The 24,590-nt window shown below is 33.9% G+C and overlaps 1 protein-coding gene across 3 annotated transcripts in view; it reads left to right on the plus strand.

The window, feature by feature from the left end:
- Positions 1 to 24,590, plus strand: part of PACRG (parkin coregulated) — a 632,164-nt gene that overhangs the window by 355,846 nt on the left and 251,728 nt on the right. For 2 of the 3 annotated variants that reach the window (XM_001371541.3, XM_007484866.3), the window contains exon 4: positions 1,244 to 1,393. In XM_001371541.3, coding sequence (XP_001371578.1) covers positions 1,244 to 1,393 — 150 coding nt within the window. Of the gene's footprint in view, positions 1 to 1,243; positions 1,394 to 14,175; positions 14,338 to 24,590 lie in introns of those variants that run through there. The other variant, XM_056814368.1, reaches the window with a different exon arrangement.

The following is a 24,590-nucleotide window of genomic DNA, read 5'->3' on the forward strand; positions in this document are numbered from 1 at the left end:
TTCCTACAACTGATTAAAGTAAGGACTATTGTGATTAGAATTATGATTTATAGAACTGTGATTATAAGGTGATACCTCCTACCTTCAGTGACTTTCCTCTTTTTTTTTTTTGAACCCTTACCTTCTATCTTAGAATCAATACAATAGCTGCTCTAAGAGAGTAAGGGGCTAGGTAATTGGGGTTAAGTCACTTGCCCAGAGTCACATAGCTAGAAAGTCTTTGAGGCCAAATTTGAACCCAGATCCTCCTGACTCCAACCCTGGCCTTCTTTCCATTTGAGCTATCTAGATGACTCCCTTCAGTGGCTTTTCCACTTCTTTCAGGACTCTCTGGAGTTTTTATAAATGTCTAAAAGTAACATATTAATATCTTGCCTGTCCCTTCTATTTACAAAAAAAAAAAAGTTCTCTGCTTTCAGAAACTTTCCGAGATCCTTTATTATCTTAGATTTTTTATCATTTACTTATGTTTCATGTTTTGCCTCATTTTTTAGCCTTAATTTTCTCTGTCCTCTCTTTAGGGGGCTGAATGATGTATTATGGTCATATTCACAAATAATATTTATGAAACCTTTAAAATAAGCTTGCCCAGGGACAGCTGGGTAGCTCAGTGGATTGAGAGTCAGACCTAGAGGTCCTAGGTTCAAATCTGGCCTCAGACTCTTCCCAGCTGTGTGACCCTGGGCAAATCACTCTTCTGCCTTGAAGCCAATACACAGTATTGACTCCAAGACGGAAGGTAAGGGTTTTAATAAAATAAAATAAAATAAGCTTGCCATCTCCCCTCTCTTCAAACATTTTTTCATTGTAATTTGTTTCATTGTTTTAAAAATTCCAAAGCTTGTTAAAACTGAAAGAAATAACCTTTAATATCAATCTTCACCAATTCCATCAGCCCTAGTAACATTCGGTTTTTAAGAAGGATTTCTATTGGTTCTTTTGGGAGGAATGGATGGGCAAAGATAAAACTAGAAAATCTAGTTAGTATAAGGGAATAATGAGACACATTCTTGGGGTTCATGAGCAGTCAGCACTAGTTGTGGGAACAAATAATAGTCAGACAAGGCAGTGTTTTATAACATCAGGGCTACAATTCATCTTTCAAAGCTAGCCTAATAAAGGCCCGCTGATGATCCCCAGCAGAGTACAATTTAATTAAATTTACCCATTAGAGGACTTCTTCCCAATCCTCCTTAACATTGTAGAAATTAATTCTCTTACTTGTTTCTTTCCTACAATACAGATGCATTGAATCTCCGTAACCGACAGGTCATCTGCGTCACACTCAAAGTCCTTCAGCATCTGGTTGTGTCAGCTGACATGGTGGGTGAAGCTTTGGTGCCCTATTACCGACAAATTCTCCCCATCCTAAACATCTTTAAGAATATGAATGGTGAGTTATTCTGGTAGTCACTATGCTTTTCAAACCCTAAAGCAAAGAGTGGCTTGGGGGTAGGGTTAATTAACAACACAATTAGAATTTATTGCTGCATATAAACCCAAATCCATTTGGAGTTCTAAATAATATAACCCCCACCCCATCTCCTGCTACTCCCTAAGGATGCAGTAAAATTAACAATTTCATTTATTACTCCTCACACGTACAGCTTATTTAACACAGTACAGAAGCACTGAAGCAGTTCTGTAATCTCCCAATAATTAAATTGTAAAGTTTTTAATAGTCTTTTGAATACATTAGTAAGTTGCAAAGTTTGTCTCGTTTTTAGTTGTATTTTTATTTTAGATTTTCTTTACAAAAATATTCCTATCATCTGTCGTAGGATAATATTTTTAAATGGAAGTAACATGTTAATATGCAGGAGGTGATTTGTTATTAGTTGTTATTTTATATTCTGTCATTATTTTTAAAATAGATATATGGAAGCATTCGGCAACATTTAAAAAAAATAAGATACCAACTATTTGCTTTGAAACATTATTTTCCAAGTCAGATTTTGACTAAGTAAAAAGAACAAGGATTTTTTTGTTTCCCTTGCGAAGTGTGAATTGCCTTGGTCTTCAAAAACTGAACTTATACCTGTTTGAAAAGATAGATATATACCTAATGATCTTCTATAATGTTAACTTTGAGGTTTGATACTAATATTGTCAATATTTGAAATTAATTTCTGATAGTCATGTTAGAATTAGGTTTAAAATTACCCATGTCAGAATTAGAATGAAATCATCATTAGAATTAGGCATGTTAGAATTAATGGAATAACACATGAAAATATTGCCACCTAATCTCTCTCTGCACTCAAGGGAAATTCAAATTGAGAAATCTGGGAGGGGGGGAGGAGACACCATCTATGAGAACTTTGTTTGATACATTGTTTTATCAACTGTAATTTGAACTTATTAATTCAGTAATAGAATATCCTAAAAGAAATCATGTAATTATCAGAAAAGGTAAAACCAACTTTTCAGTGATGAAATCATCATATGTATTTTCTATTATAAAATAATATAAACTCACCTAAGGAGCTTATACCAGATATTGTAAGACCTGTGATGTAATGAGCAACCATCCATACCAAGCTACCTGAAAAACCACTTGTAACCCATAGAGTTGAGTTGTGGTATCCACTGTAGTTATTAGTTTTATTACTTAAGCTTAAAAGGTGATCATTTCATTCTTGAAAAATTTTACAATGTTAATTCAAATTATATAATAGAACCAAAATTTTCTCTGTATCAATGCTTAAATTCTTACTATTCATAATGATTCAGTATGAGATCTGTTTCAAATTGAGGTCTATAAAAGAAAATGCACATTCAGATATGATGATTTAAAACTTCTAATATGAAAAACTAAGATTTGTCCAACTCAGTATTTAGAAAATTATTGGTTAAGAGGAAATATGACATACATGGTGCTAGATTTGGTCAGGAAGAAACTCTGATTCTTTTGTTTAATAGCTATATGATCACAGGCAATGCCATTTCTTTCTCTGTAAAATAGAAATGCCTGAAGTATGTACTTCATAAAATGGCTGTGAGGCTCAAGTGAGATAATTAGGTAAAAGGTTTTAGCGATTTGAAATCAAATCAATTCAACATGCATTTAATCAATGACTACTATTCCCAGGTGCTAGGAATATAAAGATAATAGGGAGAAAAAAAGCTTTTCCCTTAACGAGCTAAATTTAGTATGAGGGAAAATAAAATAAATCATTGTTGTTTTAGTGGTTTCAGTCATGTCTGACTCTTAGTAAACCCATTTGGGGTATTCTTGGCAAAGATACTAGAGTGGTTTGTCATTTCCTTCTTTCTCATTTTACTGATGAGGAAACTGAGGCAAATGGAATTAAATGACTTGCCTAGTGTCACCCTGCTACTAAGTATCTGAGGCTGGATTGGAATTCATCTTCCTAACTTTAGGTCTGGTACTCTATCCCCTGTATCTCCTAGCTACATAATATAATCATAAATACAAAGGAACAGGGGTATACAGGGCTGGGCAAATAATAGCTGAAGGGATCAAGAAAGCCTGTATACTCTGTTGGAACTTGAGCAGATCCTAGGAAAATGGTAACAATTCTTTGAGTCAGAGGACTGGAGGGAGTACATTTCCAAATTGGGGAAAAGCATATAAAAAGACACAAAGAAAGGAGTCATACATGCAGAATAGCAATAAGGCCAATTTGTCTATAATATCAAGTGGGTCACAAGGAACAATGTGTAGAATACCTGCATCTTATGGTGTTAGAGCAAGAGGGCAAGTTATTCAAACACAGAGGACAATGCAAAGTTGAAATGAATAACTTATCAAAAAACAGTCAAGTGAAACAGAAGCAAAGCTCATGAGACTAGGAGAGATATGGGAAGACTAGAGGTCTTGGCAAGCATGAAAAATAGGACTCAGAGACATGAGCCATGGAAGGAGATTGAAAGATAGGAGGTTATGGTAGGACAAATAAGGTCAATGGTGAGATCAAGCCAGGTACCATTTCTATTTATGGCTAAAATAGACTAAAGGTACAGGTTTGGTGTGGCAGTTGATGAGGTTGAAGAACCAGAAGGCCAGACCTTTGAGGTTATATCCCAGGGCAAAGAGCAGGTATTGGGGAAGGAGGGGCAGTAGTCTACAGAGCTAGTAGATAACTACAGCCAGAATATGGGTCTAGTGATGTGAATGAATGGAATGAACCTCGATGGAAGAGAGGTTGCTGTGAGCAGTGGCAGGCTAAGGGAGTACATAGTTTTTTAATGTGCATTGATCTCTTGACCTCAGCAGTAGATTACTATCGAGAAAGAATTTGAGGCCATTTCCCTATGTCCTTCTAGAATGATAGTAAGAAATTAAGACAGTGGCCTTTCCTTTCAGAGAAATAGTGATGGTAAAAAATGAATTGAGGATATAAGTGGTCAACTCTGGGACCACTTAATATATTCTTATTAAAACAATTGTGAACCTCATTAAAATATCATCTTGAAATAGTTTGAGACAGAGAAAAATCCTGTTTGGAGCCTTTCTAAATGAGGGTATTAGGAATTCTACATTAGAACTTTTTCTTTGCTCAATATGTTTCTGACATTTGGAAAAAAATATTAGTTTCAGCCTCCATTCCTACTAATCTTAGAAACCTGTCAGCAAAATGCCAGGATACCATTTACTATATTTCCAGAGGGTCATATTAAAAAATTGGAGCATTCCAGCAATAAAAAAAAAACTATTCTTCAAAGGGACCATTTTTACCAGTAGATCCAGATGCAGGAGTAGAAGCTTATCAGAAGATTTCTAATTACAATAATGCTTTTTACTGCTAAAATAATTTAGTTTTAACAACATTTCTCACAAATTCTCCTTTCAGGATAATGTGACTTTGATTAGGCATTTAGTATACTGTATATTATTCTATATAGAGCATTTAATAAAATGACTTCATTCTTTTCTTAACAATATACTTACTATTATGAAAATTGTTGATAATTTTCATAATGTCGATGATAATGTGGAATTAGGATGCATATTTTCAAAATGTTCATAGAATCACAACCTCAGAGCTGGAAGAAACCTTAAAGATAATCTTGTCCAACTGAAATTATCCTCTACAACATTCTTGACAAGTGATCAACCAATCTCTATTTTAAAGGACAGGGAATCTACTAAATCATAGATAATCCATTCCTTTTTTGAACAGCTCTAACTTTTAAAAAGTTTTTCCTTTTAAATTCTGTTCTCTGACACTATATGAAATAAATCTAATTCCTTCTATATGATAGCCCTGTTAATATTTTAAAATGGCAATCATGCCCCCATTAAAATCTTTTTTTCCAGGCTAATCATCCTCAATTTCTTCAATTATTTTTCATGACATGATTTCTAAGCCTTTTGTCATGAGTAGTCACTATCTTCTAATGACTTATTTGCTCTAGGTTGTCAATGTCCTCTTTACAGCAGGGTAACTAGAACTGAACATAGCAAATGATATGTGTCTTGACTAGGAAAGAGTATAGAATTACCATTTACCTTAATCTAGATATCATACTTATATTATTATAAAGTCAAATTGCTTCAATTTTGGAGGAATCCCATCAAGCTGTTCAACCATATTGAACTTAAAGTCAGCTTAAAGTTAAAGAAGTTAAAGTCTTCTAGGTCTTTCTTATCTGTGAATGAATGTTAAACCAAGTCTCTCCCATCTTGTACTTGTGCCATTGATTATTTTTTAAACTTTAAATATAGTACTTTGTATTTATGAATGGAAAGACAATTTTTAAAGTTCATACTATGTACTCAAGTATTGTATTGAATGCTGTGCATACAAATACAAAAACATGAAAATAGTCCCTACTCTCAAGGAACTTACATTCTAATTGGAGAAGACAACATGTAAAGGAGAGTGGTAACCAAGTAAGTCCTTAAGAATGACAAGGATGGTGAGTGGAACTATAGGACAGTTGACTATAATACTGTAGAAAATAGGATCCTTTTTGAAATGTTATGTGCTAAGGTATTCTGTATTTAATGTCATATTATAAATTTCAGACTATATTTCTAACCTTTTGATATCTTTGCATGTCATTTTTGTCTTCTTAAATATTTGCTATCCTCTACCTTTTCCCTCATTCCAAAACCATTTTATCTGCAAATTATTAAACAGCCTATATATAGAAACCTCATATGTGTTTATCAGTTCTCAGACTCATTGGTCATTGTTTTTATGCCCTTTAATTCTATAATAGAAGCACATTGCTCCCTTCTCCTGATAGTTCAGAATAAACTTTTCCTCCTTTATGTTCAGGTAGGATCATATCACATGCCTTCTTTCCTTACATCGCTCTGATTTTCTCTTCTGGACTGATATCCAGTGTTACCATCTATAAGGCTCAGTTAGTTTGCTCCTAATGAAAAACTACAATGCCTTTAAAAATATAGAGACATATTTTCCTTTTATAGACATTTCTAGATATAGCACTTGCTAAAAGATATCACTCTTTTATGGAATTGAACCCTCCATCACAACAAATAAAAACAATTATGGAGAGAAGATCCAATATAGTGACCATGTGTGACATGACTATAAACAATTCTTCCCCTGCCTTACCATCCCACTTCTTTGAAAGGCATCACACACTTTTTACCTATGATAGTCAATATTTAGAACAAAATCCTTAGTTACATTGTCCTCCTGATTTTTAAAACACAATGATACCATGAAAATAACACAATGAGATGAAAAAGCTAAGTTTAAAGAAAGAAGAAAAGGGAAAGAGTGAGCAGCTAGAGCCACAAAGTAATTGAGTTTTGCTGAGCAGAGAGAGATACACTTGTAGCTATTCTTGACCAGTAAATCCTAAATATGATATTCCTTCCAGTCCTGTCCCAAGCATATGAAGCAGAGAAAGGAATTACCCAGAAGGGCCTTGCTAGGGAAAGAACCAGACATGATAGCCAAATCACTTATGCAGAACCTGGGAGGAATCCACAAGTACATGAGAAGCTAAATAGTATGATGAGAGGCAAAAAGTGGCATGTAGAACAGAAGGATGGCGTAGTATCTGAGGATCAACAGAGTTCAAAGAACAGGTGAAGATATGTAGAGTCAGGCAGAAATTTAAGGTAATGGAGGAATGAGAATGTTTTATAAGGGGTAAATAACATGAGAATTTGTCACACAGATGAATCTACAGGTAAGAGTTTAAAACTAATCTCGCATTCAAATTTTCTCTTAATTTCAGATTCAGTTAAGTTAACATTACCCTTGGGGAAAATGGTTCTTTCTAAATAATAGTAGGCATTCAATGATCCTAACCTCCCTAAATGTATTTAGTAAGCACATTCTTGATAGATATATTCAAGTTTCTGATTCAGATGTTGAACAGAACAAAAATCAAGGGCAGAACTTTTGGCTTGCAACTAGAAATCTCCTTCAGAGTAATTTTCAGTAACCCATAAATTTATCTGACTGCTACTACACAGCCCCCATTTTGAGGCTATAAAATAACTTGTTAAAACCAAAATATGCTGTCTTGTGGTATTCATTATATTTGTGTATAGTGAATTCATATTTCCTAATGGTCTGTAATTTCTTTCCTAAGAATGTATAAGCCATCTTATTTTAAAGTCAGTTCTAGTATTTTACCAGAGCTCAGTATGAAGTTTACTAGTCTAAGCTTTATAGCATCTCTCTTTTGCCTGCCTTCAAAAATCAGGACATTTCTAGGCATTTAAAAAGTGGTATAATATAATAGTAAGAGCAAGAGATTTGGTATCTGGAAAAATCTGAGTCCAAATACTTCTTCTAATACTTTATATAATAATGAGTAAGTCCCTTTTCCTTTGTATAATTTCCTAATCTGTAAAATGGGAACACTATCATAGGTTTGTGGCAAAAATCCAAAAAGGCAATAGGGACTGGGACAATAATTTCATTGGTATAGGAAATTCCCAGGTAAGAAAATCCCTCTACCAATATAGGTCACCATCTTTGTAACTTGTAGGCTTAGAGATACCTAGAACAATTAAAGGTTTAGTGATTTACCCAAGGTCACCAGAATATGTCAGAGATAGGACTTGAATAGAGATATTCCTGGCTTTGAAGCACATGGTCCATGTATTCTACTCTGTTGTCTCTTTGTGAAGATCAAATAAAACAATATTCACAACTATCTTTGTAATCCTCAAAGTGTTCAGTAAATGTTATAACTGTCATCATTATCCATAGAATTTAAAGTACTACAAACAGAAGTTATACCATTTGCTCTTAGCAATGATCTTATATTTTCCATTTTCTTACTCTGAACATCACTCAAAAAGCTTTTTAAAATAATTATTACTTTTTTTTAAGCCTCAACTCGTATAGTTTTATTTTTCTTTAAACTAGGCTTTTGTATATGACCTTTTGAGATTCTGAGTTCATCAGCGATCTTCCTGTGTAGCTATGGTGATTTCCTTAAATATTTCCTACAGTTTTGATATAGTGGAGAGGCACCTGGACCTAAGAAGGAGGCCCTGACTGGGACACATGTCTTACTATTATATGACTCTAGGCATATCACTTAAAATCAGTGGGCTTCATACTTATCCTGACAACCTCCTAAAACTATTTTATGAATAAAATTAAGTAATATATGTGGAAATATTCTGAAAACTGTGAATAACTATGTAATTATAATGTAGTATTTTCTTTTTCATCAGGATTATTTTTTTATTCTTTTCATATCATTTCATTTTTAGAGCCTCTGTCCCTCTAACACCATTATAGAGGATAATATACAGTAGTATTCTTCAACACATTAAACTATGAATACATTTCATTCAGACATTGCATATAATTTTAATATATTTATATAGATTACCAAAATGTTTCATAATGGAAAATAATCCATAATTTTATGCCAAGTTTAAATTTTTCCTTTTATAGGATTGAAGTTTTTATTTCAGAGCTAAACTTTCCTGGTGTGTTATTTCATATTATCTGCTATAATAGCATGTAAAAACAAAATATGTGGATTTTAATATATATATATACATATATATATAATTTCTTCTTGTACCATAAATGTAAACATGTTAAAGAAACATATGTATATATATAATTATGTTATTATATATGTATATATATAATAGTACTATATATTCAGGTCAGAAGGTAAGAAAAATAACAGAGGGTTTTGGGAAGTGGTTCCAGCTGAGTTGGTTGGAAATGTGTTATGAAGTATGTCTTGAAGGGGAGTTGGAAAGGGGAAGGCATTTTACTTTGAAAATTTCTCAGGCCATCATAGGTGACTATGACTTGTAATGTCAATTATTTGAAATTAAGGGAATTTTTATCAAATGATGTTATTATTTGCATAATTATGCAGCCAAAAAGTAATATAGTCTTTCAAAAATATTTAGTCAATGTTTTTTAAAATGTTAAAATCTTTTTGAATATATATACTAATACCTTTTGACAACTGATTTACAGTCAAAGTTGGAAGGAGGGAAAGGAGAAACCTACATGCTGTATTTTGGAAAGGAAATCCCCCTTTTAAGGATGATATATTTTTATGTGTTTAAATTTCATTCTTAAAATTCCCTTTTATAAAATGGAATTTTATTGGTTCCTAGGGTTAAAAGTTATGAAAGTATCTTTAGTAGAACTATATCTTTTCTACCAAATCTGAGGAAGCATTTTTATATCACAATTAATTGATTTTATATATTTCTTGTAGGTATCTTTATGCCAACTAGGTACATACAATGAATTCTAGGGCAAGACACTGCCTTCCCTGAATGGTTCTTATGAAAAGTGGTGACAGTTGCACAAATATAAAATAACAAAAAACAGAGGACTCAAATCAAGGCATCTCTCCAGAAAATAGGGGCATCATGATATGCTTAATCTTTTAATATTATCCCATATTATAGCTACAAATTTTTATTCAATATATTGGCTCATGTTTGTGAATAAAATGCATTGCACCATTAGTTTTGTAGTTTCATCTATGAAAGATATAAAAACATCTTTCTATATCCTCAGTTTTCCATAATCCTTAATGACATTTGTGATAGAACAAATCAATGTGTAAATTAATGTTGAGCATATGGCAATAAATAATGCTTTTTGAGGATATTTTGTAGTGAGCTTTTCCTCTTCACCTTTGCCTTAAAGTAGTCACATATAAAACGAGACTGCCTAGAAAGAAAGTAACATAAAGACAGACATTTATTTTTTGCATCAGGAGTCATTGTTAAAATGGAGCAAAGTAGGCCTAAATTTTAAAATGTTTACAAATTAGAAAAAAATCATCATGGCATAATGGCCAAAAAGCCATATTACAATTAGCTGAACTTAGGTTCAAATATTGCTTTTGATACACATTAGGTGTTGTGTGACTTGGGTAAGTAACTTAAATTTTTAGTGCAGAGACAACTTTTTAAAACTCTAAGTTGCTATATATGTGTTAAACAGAATTTTCTTCTAAATCTCTAATCCCATGAAAACACAGTTACTGGCAGGGGAGAGAGGGAGGATACACAGGTCATTAATATGAATCCTCTAAATTGTCAAGATCCGGTATCCATTTCCCCTTAAAGCCATTTTTCTTTTTTATTCTGTGAGGAGTCCAAGGATCCTACAGATAAAACAAGGTTTACAATTAACAAGTTCAATGATAAAAAGGGACATTAAGATTCCTCGTAGGGCATATGTCAAATGTATCATTTGTGGCCATCAATCATACTACAGGAATATGGTAGCCAATTTTAAGCTAGGGTTTGGTATCATTCATCCTATAAGATGAGAAGGCAGTCTCAGACACAAAGAACAGATTAAGCAGACAGATTGCATAGACCTAGTATGGAAAGAACTCTGGGTTACATGCCATCATGTATACTCATACTCCTAGTGCCCAAGAGTAAAACTGTCTTAATTCTTCTAAGTGAATAAAATTCTTGTAGGTTTAGCCACAGATGTGTATCATTAAGGGACATGGCCAAATTCCCTGCTCTTTGAAAGAAAGCACGTACATCTGTGCTAGTTCTCTAATTCTTTGGCTATTCCTTTAATTCCATATAGCAGATGAAAAATGATCCTGAAAACAGAATCCACAGCCTGTTCCAAGCAAGAAAGGGTAAGACCATGAGCAGGATGCCATGAATTGACTTCCAGTGTGGTGACTCTTTGACAGAGAAAGGTGGTATTTAGAGAGTAACAATGAGAATCCTCCAGGATTCTCAATGTTGAATATAGGATTTCTATCATAGGAAACTTGGTGGAAAAAGATAAGAAATGAGGACTAAGGCAGAAAAAAACCAGTTACAGCATGAATCGGGGTGCGAGATGCTTAAATGTTACCCAGGATTCTATGGGCAGTTGCATGCAAAGTTTGTCCCTACTGCTGATCTTTCATTTTGACTGCCTGAGTGTTCGCTAAGATGTTCGCCGATCTTAGTGAGTGGTTGGGCTGATCCTGGACAATTATAGTGACCAACTACTTGGCAATTATTCAGGAAGACAGAGGGAGAGGTTCTATGGTCTCTACCCCTCACTAAGGATGGCGCTGGCCATAGCATCCTAGTGGGAGATGAAGAAAACAAAGATAAAGTAATTTACCCAGAGTTACTCATCTGGTAGATGTCTCAGGCTATATTTGAAAGTCTTCCTAACTCCCAAGTCCCAATTCACTGTACCACCTAGTTTGCATCTTTAATAATGTATGTAAATTAAATTCTAGGAATCAGAAATATAGAGGGGTCACTATCTCATTATTAGAGATTTCCAAAGCTTTCATGTTCCACAACTTCTCTCTTCCTATTTGGCTTCTGAATGACTAAAGGTGTCTCATTAAAGTCCTTATCTACAGCATTTTCTCATTATTGTGGTTTAAATGCCAAGTCAATCATATTTTTCATTTGCAAATTAGAAATATCCAAAAAGAAAAAAATTGATTATCAGTCAGACATATCCAGAAATGAAACCATAGAACACATAGAAAAGTAAATTTCATCCCAGTAAAGAAAGACTTAACACAGATACATCATGACTTGGAGTTAACATCCCCTGCCTTCAATCCTTTATTTTAAGAGGTTCTTAGCATGCTCTTTGATTATACAAGTAGAAAATAGGGGCAAGTAGGCACTTACTTATAAAATCCTCTTTAAAAAGCTCTTAGCTCTACCTTTTGAGAGATAAAGTTGGGATTGATTTCTGGGAATTGTTGATGTTAGCTCCCAAACTCCAATCTCCTTTTTCATTACCAATATCCCAAATTCTTGATGTACAGAGTCAACATTTTCTTCCAGGGACATTGTCTAGTCTATTGGCATTTGCCTAAATCCAATCAGGCACACAGGTACATCTTTTTACTACAGACAATGTACCCCCAAAAGAGAGATAACACTGGAATTTCCCCAAGGGAAATTAACTTTTTTTTCTCTTAATAAAGCATAAATAATTACTTAATCTGGACAAATAGGCAAATAACTTTATCTAAGGTTTATAATTTAAAGCAACTCCAGCCAGTTTGTAATGTGCCATTTTAAAAAAATCTCCTAAAATATTCTATTTGAAAACACCCTTAAACTACAATTTTGAACATCTAAAAACACATACTCATTTCCAGCCTCATTCTTAGTTTCTTTTATATGAACATTTTCATGAACTTCCCCAAAACTTAAAACAAGTTTCTACATTAATAATAATTAGAATTTTACAAATAATGCTCTAAGACTTGCAAAGCAGTTTATATATCATATGATTTATGTCAGAAATCTGGGGATTGCATAGGGAATAAAATTATAAATAAGTTTTCTAATACATGGGATTCTTTTCTTTACAAGTATGTATATATCATGATAAATACTTTTATATATGGATTGTATAAAATTATAGTATTTGACAGAGTAATATAATTTCAGAAATAAGATTTAGACACTTCTTAAATTCATATACTTTGTATTATTTTCTTGAGGATTATCAGGATTCCATTTCCAGGAGTTCATTCACATGCAACATAACAAAGTGGATGAGGCTTGACACTTGCAGTCATGCCTTTGACAATCACATTTGTAATCAGGCACAAACTAGAATCTGTACTTTCCTTCCCCATTCATTGGTGAGTTTGTGGACTCCTTTTTATAGCCTTCAAATGCCATTTCAGTAAGTCAGAGAAAGTCTCAATACTGTCATTCTTCCAGATTACTTGTATCTCTCTACCTCAGCTCTATTAATGGTACCTGCACCAAAGACTCTAGTCATTCTTATTGATATCCCATTGACTTGAAGACTTTTTCTGAACCTTAATGAAGCAACATGCTTCATTGGGGAAAGCACTGCATTTAAGGTCTAGGAAGAGACCTAGGTTTAAATCCTGCCTTGGACATAATACTTCTATGGTACAGAGCACAATTTCCTCAACTGAAAAGATATGAGAAAATCTATACTGTAAAATGGAGATTTGAACCCTAAACTTCAATCCCCAGAAGTCCTTGATATTTCCCAGAATTCCCTATAATGTCACCTGAGTCTCCACCTGGGCAAGATCACAATTAGTATTTAATCTGGCAGTAATGCCTATCTCTGCTCTCTTCCATTTGCAAGGATGTAGTAAGTAAGCTAAGTATGGGGGTTCTATGAGTTATTACTTTGTTATCTTCTTTATTACTCGATTTCCAATAATCCTTTAATAAACCTCATAAAATATAATATTTCTATTACTAGAAACTTTTAAATTTTACAATACTCTCTGCAAGTGTTTTGTAACATGAATCCAGTAAAATTGTGAAAGATTACAAATCAAAGGATCTAGGAATGCATTCCCTTTCTCTAATGCAGACGACAGCCCCACCATTCCTTTATGAGTTGAAATGGAAGAAAAGCAATCTTTCTATCACTATATGGTGGAATCTCTGACTATCTTTTGATGATGAATATCTCCTTAGTTTTAGTTTTTACATGGCAGGCACATAGACTGGTAGGACTTCTCAGAACTTAATCTCAAGCAACATATTGTCTTTGAGAAGCTAGGGCCATCTCCACACTGCAGTGAGTCATCAGTAGTATTGAAAAGCAGAAGATGGAGTTATCCACTCAGAAAATATTTGTAGTTTTTTTTTAGTCACACATTAAAAATATAGAGGACACATGAGAGTAAAACTAAAATTAACAAAACCTTTGACTATATTTTATAAGTCTAAACTTGTATATCTTGTTGATGGAAAGTGTTTTTGTTACCCCTCAGTTAAGGTCACAAAGAAGAAAAGAACATTTGCAGAATGCAGCACTGCAAATCATATGGACATCATTTTGCTTATACCTATTTTCAGTATCACATACCAGTATACATCCAAACGAATATTCTAAGCAATAAAGAAAAAATGATAGTAAATGGAATTATGACTAAGTTTTATTCTGTTCCTTCCAAGGCCAATTTACTCTTTTTCCTAATAGAAGATCTTTTGCAATGCTAATTATATCCATTTTTAACTGTTGAGCAAGAAAGCAACATTATCCCATGTCTCTTAATCTATCTCTTCATTTTCTTGAACTTCTTGAAAATTTTGATGATTCTTTTTCCCTAAAATTATTTTAACTTAATTTCATAGATTTATTTTTTTTATTTCATCATGGGATACAAACTAAAAAATAGCAATGATATACTACTATTACTTTATCCCATCCTTAAGGCATAATACCAGGATTATTGTGTATAGAAATTTAAAAAAAAAACTTTCTCCCACTGAATTCAGCACTGGTTAGTCTGCTAGATAGTTAGACAGTAGCACTATTAGGGCTTTGAGATGTTGAAATGTATTCCTAATGAAGATTACAAAATATCACTTTGGATATTTTTCAGAATATGATCATCTCTGAATCAAAAGAAGCTCAGGTGCAATCCTATCAGGGGTCAATGCAGTGTACAGAATGGTCTTTCAGGTCCTTGGTAGCCTTGTAATACTTTAATAAACATAAAATAGAAAGGAGTTTTGTGAGGTTAAATTAAATCTTACTAGACACCATAGCAGGTCCTAGAGACCAGGTAGATTAACCACATTGAAAAAGCCAAGGCAAGATTACGTGTAGAGGCTCAGGAGACAGGCATGGGATTAGACCAACTCAGGATGGATTTTTGAATATCAATGGCAAGACAGAAATAAGACTTTGGATCTAGGTGGGCTATCCAGAATTGGTTTTATATACAGGTACCATAAATCAGAGCAAGGCAATGGGCCAAAACTAAACTGGCAATCAGGAATAAAAAGGGTACAAGTACTAGTAAGTGTAATGTTCTCATGTCTTCCCTTTCTTGCAATGTTCTACCCTTTGAACCTGGAGTCACTTAGCATCCACTAGTTGATTCATCTCTATCACCTTGAAATCTATTCTATCAATAAACAAAGGGATAGATAAAAGGAGACAGGCTAGTTGTTCCTTAGGACCTCAGCATGAAGTCAATCTTGTGTCTCCATTTGACCTCATAGTTAAATTCTGGTCACTCAACTTTTGCTTTGATTCCCATTCTGTAAAAGAGTCTCTTTTATTCTTATATATCTCTAGTCCTATACTGACTCTCTCTAGTTGCCTTATTCCTTCATTTCCTTTTCCTCAAAGTCTTTCTGGAGATTAGTGTCTTGTCCTTGGATTCTATTCATTGCACAAGTGGGTCCCTGTTCCTCCAATTGATCTTATATCATGCCAAGTGCCCACCTTTATCTGTATCTCTACTTCTTGCCTGGAACAATGACCCTTCCCAATTTCCTGTCTTTTCAAATCTGGAGGTTCCAACCAGACTTGGTGTGAACAATAATGGTGATGATAAGAACAATAGTAACTAGTATTTATATAAATAACATTTTTAAATTTCCAGAGTATTTTCCAAATATCTCATTTCATCTTCCCAACAAACCTGAAAAGTAGGGCCAGTCTCTATTTTACAGATGAGTAAAGTGAGGCCTACAGGTTAAATCACTTGCTCAGTATAACATAGCTATTAAGTATCTGAGGCAGGATTTGAATTTGAGTCTTCCCAACTCCAGGTCCAGCTCTAGAATTTGACCAGCTCCCTGAAAAGAAATAAACTCTTGGCATAATCCAAGTATCAGTTTTGATAGAAAGCAAAGCAAAGAGATCAATTAATGATTATTCAGTCAAGAAGTGGTAAATCCACAGAGTAGTAGATGGAACAAAGGTAATGTGGAAAACAGATGTGAAGTACAAACTACCAGAATTCTTAGCTACTTAAATAACTGCCTACCTTAGCCAGAAAACGTCTTACATATTGCCTGCTAAGGAAATAATGAATTGTACAGAAGTAGCAGCTACTCACCACATCTGGTCAACTTTAGCACAGAATTATTCCCCCACCTGACTTCTGGAAACATGCAAACCATCTATTTCATTTCCATTTTGCTGACTCCACCAAAAAATTCTTTAATGGCTCCAAAGAGGATGGCTTCATTACCCATCTCGCCATAGAGCCATAAATGTGTTTATTCTCATTACAGACTGAGGAGGAATCCTTTAAATTCTTGACACTGCTTATAGCATCAAGAATGAAGACTAGCAAAGTATAGATACCTTACTAGGGGGTAACAGCTTGCTCCTTGCCCCTGTTTTTGAAGAGATCATCATTGATTTCCAAGAATGATGTCAAAGAATAGTAAAGTTCCCAGACTGGATGGTAGACCTGCAAAGATATTCACCTAGGAAGGAGGATGCTGCTCAAAAAAGCAAGAACCTTGTTTGATAAATGAAACCCTGAAAAATATCAGCATATAGAAGATGCCACTATCACTATCTCAAAACGGAAGGATATCAAAACTGTGTGCAGAAACTAAGATAAGATTTCTCCTTCCATAACTGGCACAGTTGTGGAATTGCCAGAATTATACTATGTTATCAACTTCTGGAGTTTCAAAGAATCATAAATCTAGATTTGGAAGGGACCATCTATTCCAACCTCCCTCCTCATTCTGCAGATGAGGAAACTGAGACCCAAGAAGCTTACATAATTTACCCCAAAGCATAAGATTAGTGAGCATTATAGATGGGATTTGATATCTAGATCCTCTGACTCTAATGTCAGTGCTTTTTCCCTTTTATCATACCACCTCTCAATTTGCCTTCAAATCTTTAAATTTAAATAAAAAACATAATTTTTCTGAAGATAGTATGAAAGAAAAATAATGGGAATATCACCTTGTCTTTGCTATATCCATCACTTGCTTTAAAAATCTGACCCCATTAGTAGAATGTCACTCTGTCAAATGTTGGGCACTTCTTTCTTTACTCTGATCATGAATATATAGACTTTTTCAATTCCATCCCAGTGGCCTTCTTGCCCTGTATATGCCTTCACATATCAATAGCTCCTACTCCAGGTGGTGAATTCCTGCCTAGAATCTCCATTTTGGAACATGCTTAGTCTAGCCAGACTTCTTTCTCACCTCCCAACTTTCAAGACTTTTCCACTTTCCTCCCTGCCACATACACACACTTTTTACTTTTCATCTCTCTTTTATATAGTCAGATTATATCATCAGAAAGCAAGATCTTCTACTATTATTTCTGTTTCCAGCATTTAGCACAGCACCTAGCACATAGGTAAACACTTGCTTTATCTATCTATTTACAGTAAATAAATCTGACTGTCCTCACAAATTCATATTATGAGGATAGAGAGTGATAAGGAAAATACTTCATCTGCCTATGTATATACAGTAATGTGGTAAAAATCAGAGGTAATATTGTATCCAATGAAACTATTTGTGAGGATATCTAGGAACCAGACTACAGAAACAATGGGGAAAACAATTAAATTAAGAGCAATGGAGGAATAAGTAAAGCAGTTTTGCCACCAAAGTATATAGCAGTCCACCTGGAAAAGAAGTAGTTTGGGGACAGATCACACATCTAGCACAGGACATGTTATTGGGAAATTTCAATTATCCAGACTTCTATAAGAGCTGTTTTCCTAAAGTAGATTTACCTTGACTTATAGCTTTCAAAAAGTAGAAGAAAAAAAACATGAAGGAAATGGTTGATGAAGTAGACAGGATAGGAATCTTGGGAAGTGCCACTTCTTCAAAGACTTCTTGATAAAGAACAAATCGAAGCATAGTCTGATATGTACTCTTGACGGGAAGGGGAGCAAATGAGTATTTAAAAAGCATCTACTATGTTCCAGGATCTGTGCTAAATGTTTAATAAATGTTATCTTATTTGATTCTCACCACAACTCTGTGAGATAGGTGCTATTATTACCCCCATTTTACAATTGCAGAAATCGAGGCAAACAAATTATGTGACTTTTCTTCCAGACATAATAGACTCCTTGTCATTGGAAGACTTTAATCAAAAACTGGATGAACCTCTCAGCAAATGATCATAAAAAAGATATTTTATTTGTTCAGGTAGAGTTTGAATTAGATATAAAGGACCTTATAGGGATTTGGCTCTCGAAACCACTGATCCAATTCTAAATGGTTATAATCCACCTTCTATGAGTATACTAGATTTTGTTAACTTTTTCATTATTCTTTTCCTTTGGGGAGATAGATTTATTGTACCTTTTGCAGCTCTGAACAGGAGTGTGTTTTTTGTGTTTGTCTGAGAAACAATGTCCAGACTCATCTTGAAGTTGTGTTTTTGTATCTTAAACTAAGTTAAGAGACTCCTGAGGAGGAGATAGTTAGACCTTCTTCCCATATACCTTCCAGAATGTTTTCTTCTTGTCCTTAAACTATTTGATCTCTATTCCCTTCTGGACTCCAAAGAGTTCATCATAGACTTCGTGAGTACCTCTGACAATTTAGAGTATCAGATCTCCATCAGAGCCCTATGATTTATTAACTATTATAATGTTTTAGGCAATGGCTTCCAGCTCTGTTTCTCTACTCCTATGATTCTTTAAGTAAAAATCTCAGTAAAGATTGATTTTAAGTTTTCAAAATTCAGGTTTTGACTGCTTCAGAGATTAGGATAGCCAGAGTACTAATAGGCCCCCACTATTGTTTCACCTAAACCTGTATTTTTAAGAAACCAATTAATGCTATTAGGAGAGATATAGGTAACTCTTTTCCTGACTGTTTCCCCTCTTTCTTTTCCTAATCGTATTTCTCATTTTACTGTTCAAATAAAACTGCTTTTTCCAAAGTTGCCAATAATATTCTACATGTCAAACCTAATGGACTTTTCTTAGTCTTTCAGCCTTCTTGAACTCTCTCTAGAGTATTTGAAATTTTTGATTATCATCTTCTCTTGTATACTATCTCCTCCCTGGGTTTTCATGACACCATTCTCCCTTTATCCTCTTGACTATCTGCCAGTTTCTTCTCAGTCTTCTTTGCTGGTTCATCATCCATAGCATGCCTACTAATTATGTATTTACCCCAATGCTCTGCTTTTTTCTCTCTTCACTTTCTCACTCAGTGGTCTCATCAAATCCCATGGGTTCAATTATCATCTCAATTTCGATAAATTCCAAATGGATCTCTCTGAACCTAGTTTCTTTCCTGATCTCCATTGTTCTATCATTGTTGTAATTTAATTGTTTTTCATTTCTATCTAATTTTTCATGACTCCATTTCGGGTTTTCTTGGCAAAGATCCTGGAGTGGTTGGACATTTCTTTCTCCAGCTCATTTTACAGTTGAGGAAACTGAGGCAAATGAGGTTAAATAATTTGCCCGGGGTCCCACAGCTAATAAGTGTCTGATTCCACCGGCCTGATGCCTCTATCACTGCATCAGCTCACCTATTCCAGATTAATGTATCACCAACTGCCTATTGGACATTTCAAACTGAATGTCCCAGAAGTAAGTTGACATGTCCAAAACAAAACTCCCAAACTCACCTTTTATCCCACTTTTCTTTTCATTTTCTAAGGTAGGACCACCCTTATAATTTTCTTTGTTAACCTTGCTATTACCCTTTCATTTTATATATGTGTCCCTGATTTCTAGGATAATATTTGACACATAATAGGTGCTTAATAAATTCATGGTGATTAAGTGAGTGGGTGAAAGGATTATTTGACCTGAATTGCCATTTTCAGTCGCTCTCAAGTACCCAAACCATAATTAATACTAGGTAGTGTCACTTAAAAAAAATTGGTACTTATGATATACTCAGAATAAGTTCAACATGTATTAAAAATACCTACTGTGTATAGAATGCTTTGCTGAGTGCTGGGGAAAAATTAAAAGTTTAAATAAGATATATTCTCTGTCCTCATGAAGTGGAGGAGTCAATCCAGTAAGCTTCACATTCTGTATGGGATGTCTACCTTACATATAAATCAAAACAATGTTTAAGTGATAAACATATCTTTTATTTGGATACTACTTTATAATTACAATAACCCTCTGAAAGAAAGTGTTCAGGTATTATTATTCCTATGTTATAGGTGAGGAGACCTGGGTCTAGGAAAGTAACTAGTAAGTGGCAAGATCAGGATTTGAACTCACATTTTCTTATTCTTCAGTCTTGTATTGGGGATATGAAAAAAATAAAAATTGGTTTGCCAGGATTCATGTTGATGAGTAATTTACAAAAAATGAATTTCTCTTATTTAATGTACTCAGGTAAATGGAAGTTTCATTGATCTTATTTACTATTATTATATGCTGTCAGATAAAAGTACCCACAGTTGATCTTCCCCACAAATTCATATGCATTATAAAGCAAAAATGTTTTCATGCCAGCAATTTATATTGTACAGTAGGGAATCAATAATAGCTTGAGAGAAGTTCTATAGATTAAATGATGCAAAATGTTCTGAAATTGCTGATAGAATAGCAAACTATCAGCAGTTTCACCTGATTAAAAAATTAGGTACAGCTTTTAACAAACCCTTTAAAATAGTCCCACTAATTCTGTTAGAAGTGATATAGACAGACTATCATTTCAACATTGTTTATTTAACTACCTTTTTTTTTTGCCAATGTCACACCCACATTAACACTGGACATTGGTGCTCTTTCTCCTTTCAGGGTAATAGGGGTAATCCCAAGGTGTGGGGAGATCTTAATTGCTTTATTTACAAACCCTATCCAGTGGGCTACACTCTTCATTTATTCATTAGCTTTTAGAAAGCACTACTTACACAACAGGGATATCAAAGATAGTTGTTCAGCCCCCTCACCTGCCCCAAAGTCTGAGGTATCTTCTTCCCATATACACAAAAGGTCCATAGGAAGAAGGGCTCTGATTAGAGTTTAGGTGGCAAAGGGGTAATTTACAGTTCCTTGTTTCTAGAATTTATTTTCTCCCTTTGTGGAATCCTCATGAATTTCCCCTTTGGCTGTGTAGTTCCCTATTGGACTCCAAGGGTCAGTCCTGAAGCTTCCTTTCCCCAATATACTAGATAGTTTTCCTTGCATCTCTCTCAATTTTTGATGCAGATGCTGCCATTACTTCCTGCTATTCTGGGGTACTGTAACAGATGCTGATGGGAAGTACAAATCTTTTCAAGGTTACCGGGCATTCCTCTGGTTGAAGCAAGGAGAGAAGGGAGACAAAGATCCTCTCTTCTCCTTGTCATGACATTATTCCTTCCCAGGAGCTGGTCTGCCATTAGCCTGTTTTGTTAGTGGAATGTGGGATTCCAAGTTGATTTACTGTTTTATCTGAAACCTACAAAGTGTGACTAAATCTATTCAGTCAAGCACAAGATATTTATCATCTGATTTCATGTAGTAGTTCACAGGCTTCCTCTCTCCAAAAATGATTCAAGATTTATTAACACCTAGTTCATGCCTTTGATTGTTCCAATAGAGATATCTAACACTTGTTTGCACCTGGTTTATACCTTTTAGTGATGGTGTAACTCAAAGATAGGCTCTTGCCTGATTAAAAGTGTCAGAACTAGAGCACTTTGTAATTCAAAGACTAAATATTCTCCAATTTTCCAAACTCAAAGATATTCTTAGAATTAATTATTCAAATTACTATCCCAAACCTATGTCTATCTGTTTCAAAGCTTCTGTCCTTTTAGGACCTGTCTCTTTCATGAAATCCTTGATTCAGCCAAATTAGAAATAATTTTTTTCCAACTTGAATCTCTCATAGGACTTAGGGCCTTTCCTTTGTACTTATATTCCAATTTGTGTTAGAGTTATTGGTGTGTCTAACTTCCCCCATTATCATATTACAAGGTTCTTGAAGCCATGGTCTGATTTCATCTTCATATACCTGGAATCTAATCCAGTGCCTTAATAGGCAATTCATAAATGATTGCTAAATTTGAATATAATAAAATTTCAGCTCTCCTTCATAGTGGAATTTCCAAGTTGTATCTTAAAATCATTACATGATAAACTATAGAAATAGCACTGAATTTTCTATAACACATATAGAAATAGATTTTGATTAACTCATAAAATTTTGACAATATGTTAATTATATTTAACTAAAACATAAATCTAAATAATGAATAAAATCTCATTAAAGTATATTTAATAATTACAAGTTGAATTATTCAATAATTATTAAGATTTGGTTAACTATTATTTAATAGTGAAAATTATGCTAAACTTTTGGTTTTTGATTTGGGTATTTTTTAAAAGATGGATTATGAAAAGAGAGAAATTTTTTAAGGAATTTATCTAATGTTCCAATTACCATTCTTGATAAAAAGACATTAGAAGGTTGAATCATTTATAAGTCTCTTTGCTTCTACTCTATTAACATATTTACCAAAAAAGTAACAAAAGATAGTGTCTCTGAATAAAATAAAATCTTTGTAGGGAAAGTCATTTATTTCCCATATGTTTTTTCTCTGCTTCAGTTGGATGTGTCATATAGAACTATTGATTTAAACATGGTTACAGATTGTACTATGGATGCTGCATACTCCTAGACTCAATGACATCTCAAATAAAGAATGTGAAGTCACAAAAAAGAGACATTTTAGGTCAGCTATTCTGATCACTTGCATTTGCCTGAACAATTTAGAACATTATGTTCACTGTTTTTGCAAGAGTTCTGAGTTCTTAGAAGCTACTTTTTCTGAGAACATGCAGCTTACTTATTCTTTTCATCTATGGCTTTGTCACATTCTTAGTATTTTAGAAAAAAAGTATAATTCCTTCTCAGTAAAATTAGGAAGAATGACTGGGACATCTAAGCCAACCATTATGGAAATCATTTATCACTGTAAAATGATTTTAATAGTGATAGATTCAAGGTTCCCCAAATAAATATTTTTGGTGCCTAAGACTCTTTAATAGTACATTTGAATTTATTCTCAGATAGATGGTTAATGTGACAAGCATGCCTGTTAAATGATAGTTTTATTATGAGAAATTTTTCATTATAAAACGTGACAAAAAAGCTAACACATTTAAAGAATTAACACTATTAGATGGTAATTGAAAGATAAGTTCTAATTATTGCTTAATTTCTCAGCTACACATCTTTGACATCTGTAAAGTTAGAACAGTTTAGAAGTTAGAAGATTAATAATAGTAATTCTTAGCTATTACTTTTGATTTTGAAATAGTTTGATTTGTTAGGCTCAAATGGAAGGTTTTAACTTGTTTCCTCAAGAAACTGTGAAAAAGAGAAATGAGTAATTATCCTATTGCAGTTCAATAGTGTTTCCTTTTAGTTGTTTAGACCAAGCATCACTAAACATTTCAGTGGGGGTATTGGGGAATTCTGGGGTCAATTGTAATCCACTTTAGAGAGCATTTTTTAACTTTCAGTGGGAGCATTTGCACCTGCAGAATCAGCAAATGCTACAAATTTGGATTTGATTCCATCTGCATTGTTAACATTTCCCCTAACCTAGAAAATAGGGGAAATATTAACAATGCAGATTAAATGTCAAGGTCTCTCCTAGGTATATATGGAGAGAGTGGAGAGTCTAGTAAACATTTATACCAGCATGACTGGCCATAGAACTTGGAAAAAGAGTTCGAATCTTTGGTTGTTGTTCAGTCCTGTCTGAGGCTCTATGACCTTGGAGTTTTCTTTTGCAAAATCTCTAGAGTGGTTTGTCATTTCCTTCCCCAGCTTATTTTACAGAGGAGAAAACAGAGTTAAGTGACTTCTGCGGGGTCACACAGCTAGTAGTGTCTAGGGCCAGATCTGAACTCAGAAAGATGAGTCTTTCTGACTCCAGAACCAGCACTCCATCCACTGTGCTACCTAGCTGTTCCAAATGCTAGCTCTTCTTTTTAATCTCTAATATGAGCATGTACAAATCACATAACCTCTCTGATTCTCAGCTTCTTCATCTTAAGATAGCAAAACTTATACTGTCTACTTCATGAGAGTGTTATATAAAGAAATTTGCTTTGTAAATTTTAAAATACTACATGAATGTTAGTTATGAGTTAAGATAATTGATAGAAAAAAATCTTTATTATGGATTTGGTAATGACAAACTATCAATGCATCAAATGTTTATTTACTAATACTGTAATTATTAAACATGAAATTAAAGTTAAGTATTCAATAAACAAAATAAAACTATATAAAATTGGTTGGTAAATGTCCAATTAATCTTTAATTCTTTAGTATAATGTTTCCAGTCAACTTCCCTCTTATAAATATATTATAAAGGGGCAACTGGGTGGCTCAGTGGATTGAGAGACAGGCCTAGAGATGGGAGGTCCTGGGTTCAAATCTGATGCTAGAGCAGATACTCTTC

This window comes from Monodelphis domestica, chromosome 2 (genome assembly GCF_027887165.1).
Source record: "Monodelphis domestica isolate mMonDom1 chromosome 2, mMonDom1.pri, whole genome shotgun sequence".
NCBI classification, from domain to species: domain Eukaryota; kingdom Metazoa; phylum Chordata; class Mammalia; order Didelphimorphia; family Didelphidae; genus Monodelphis; species Monodelphis domestica.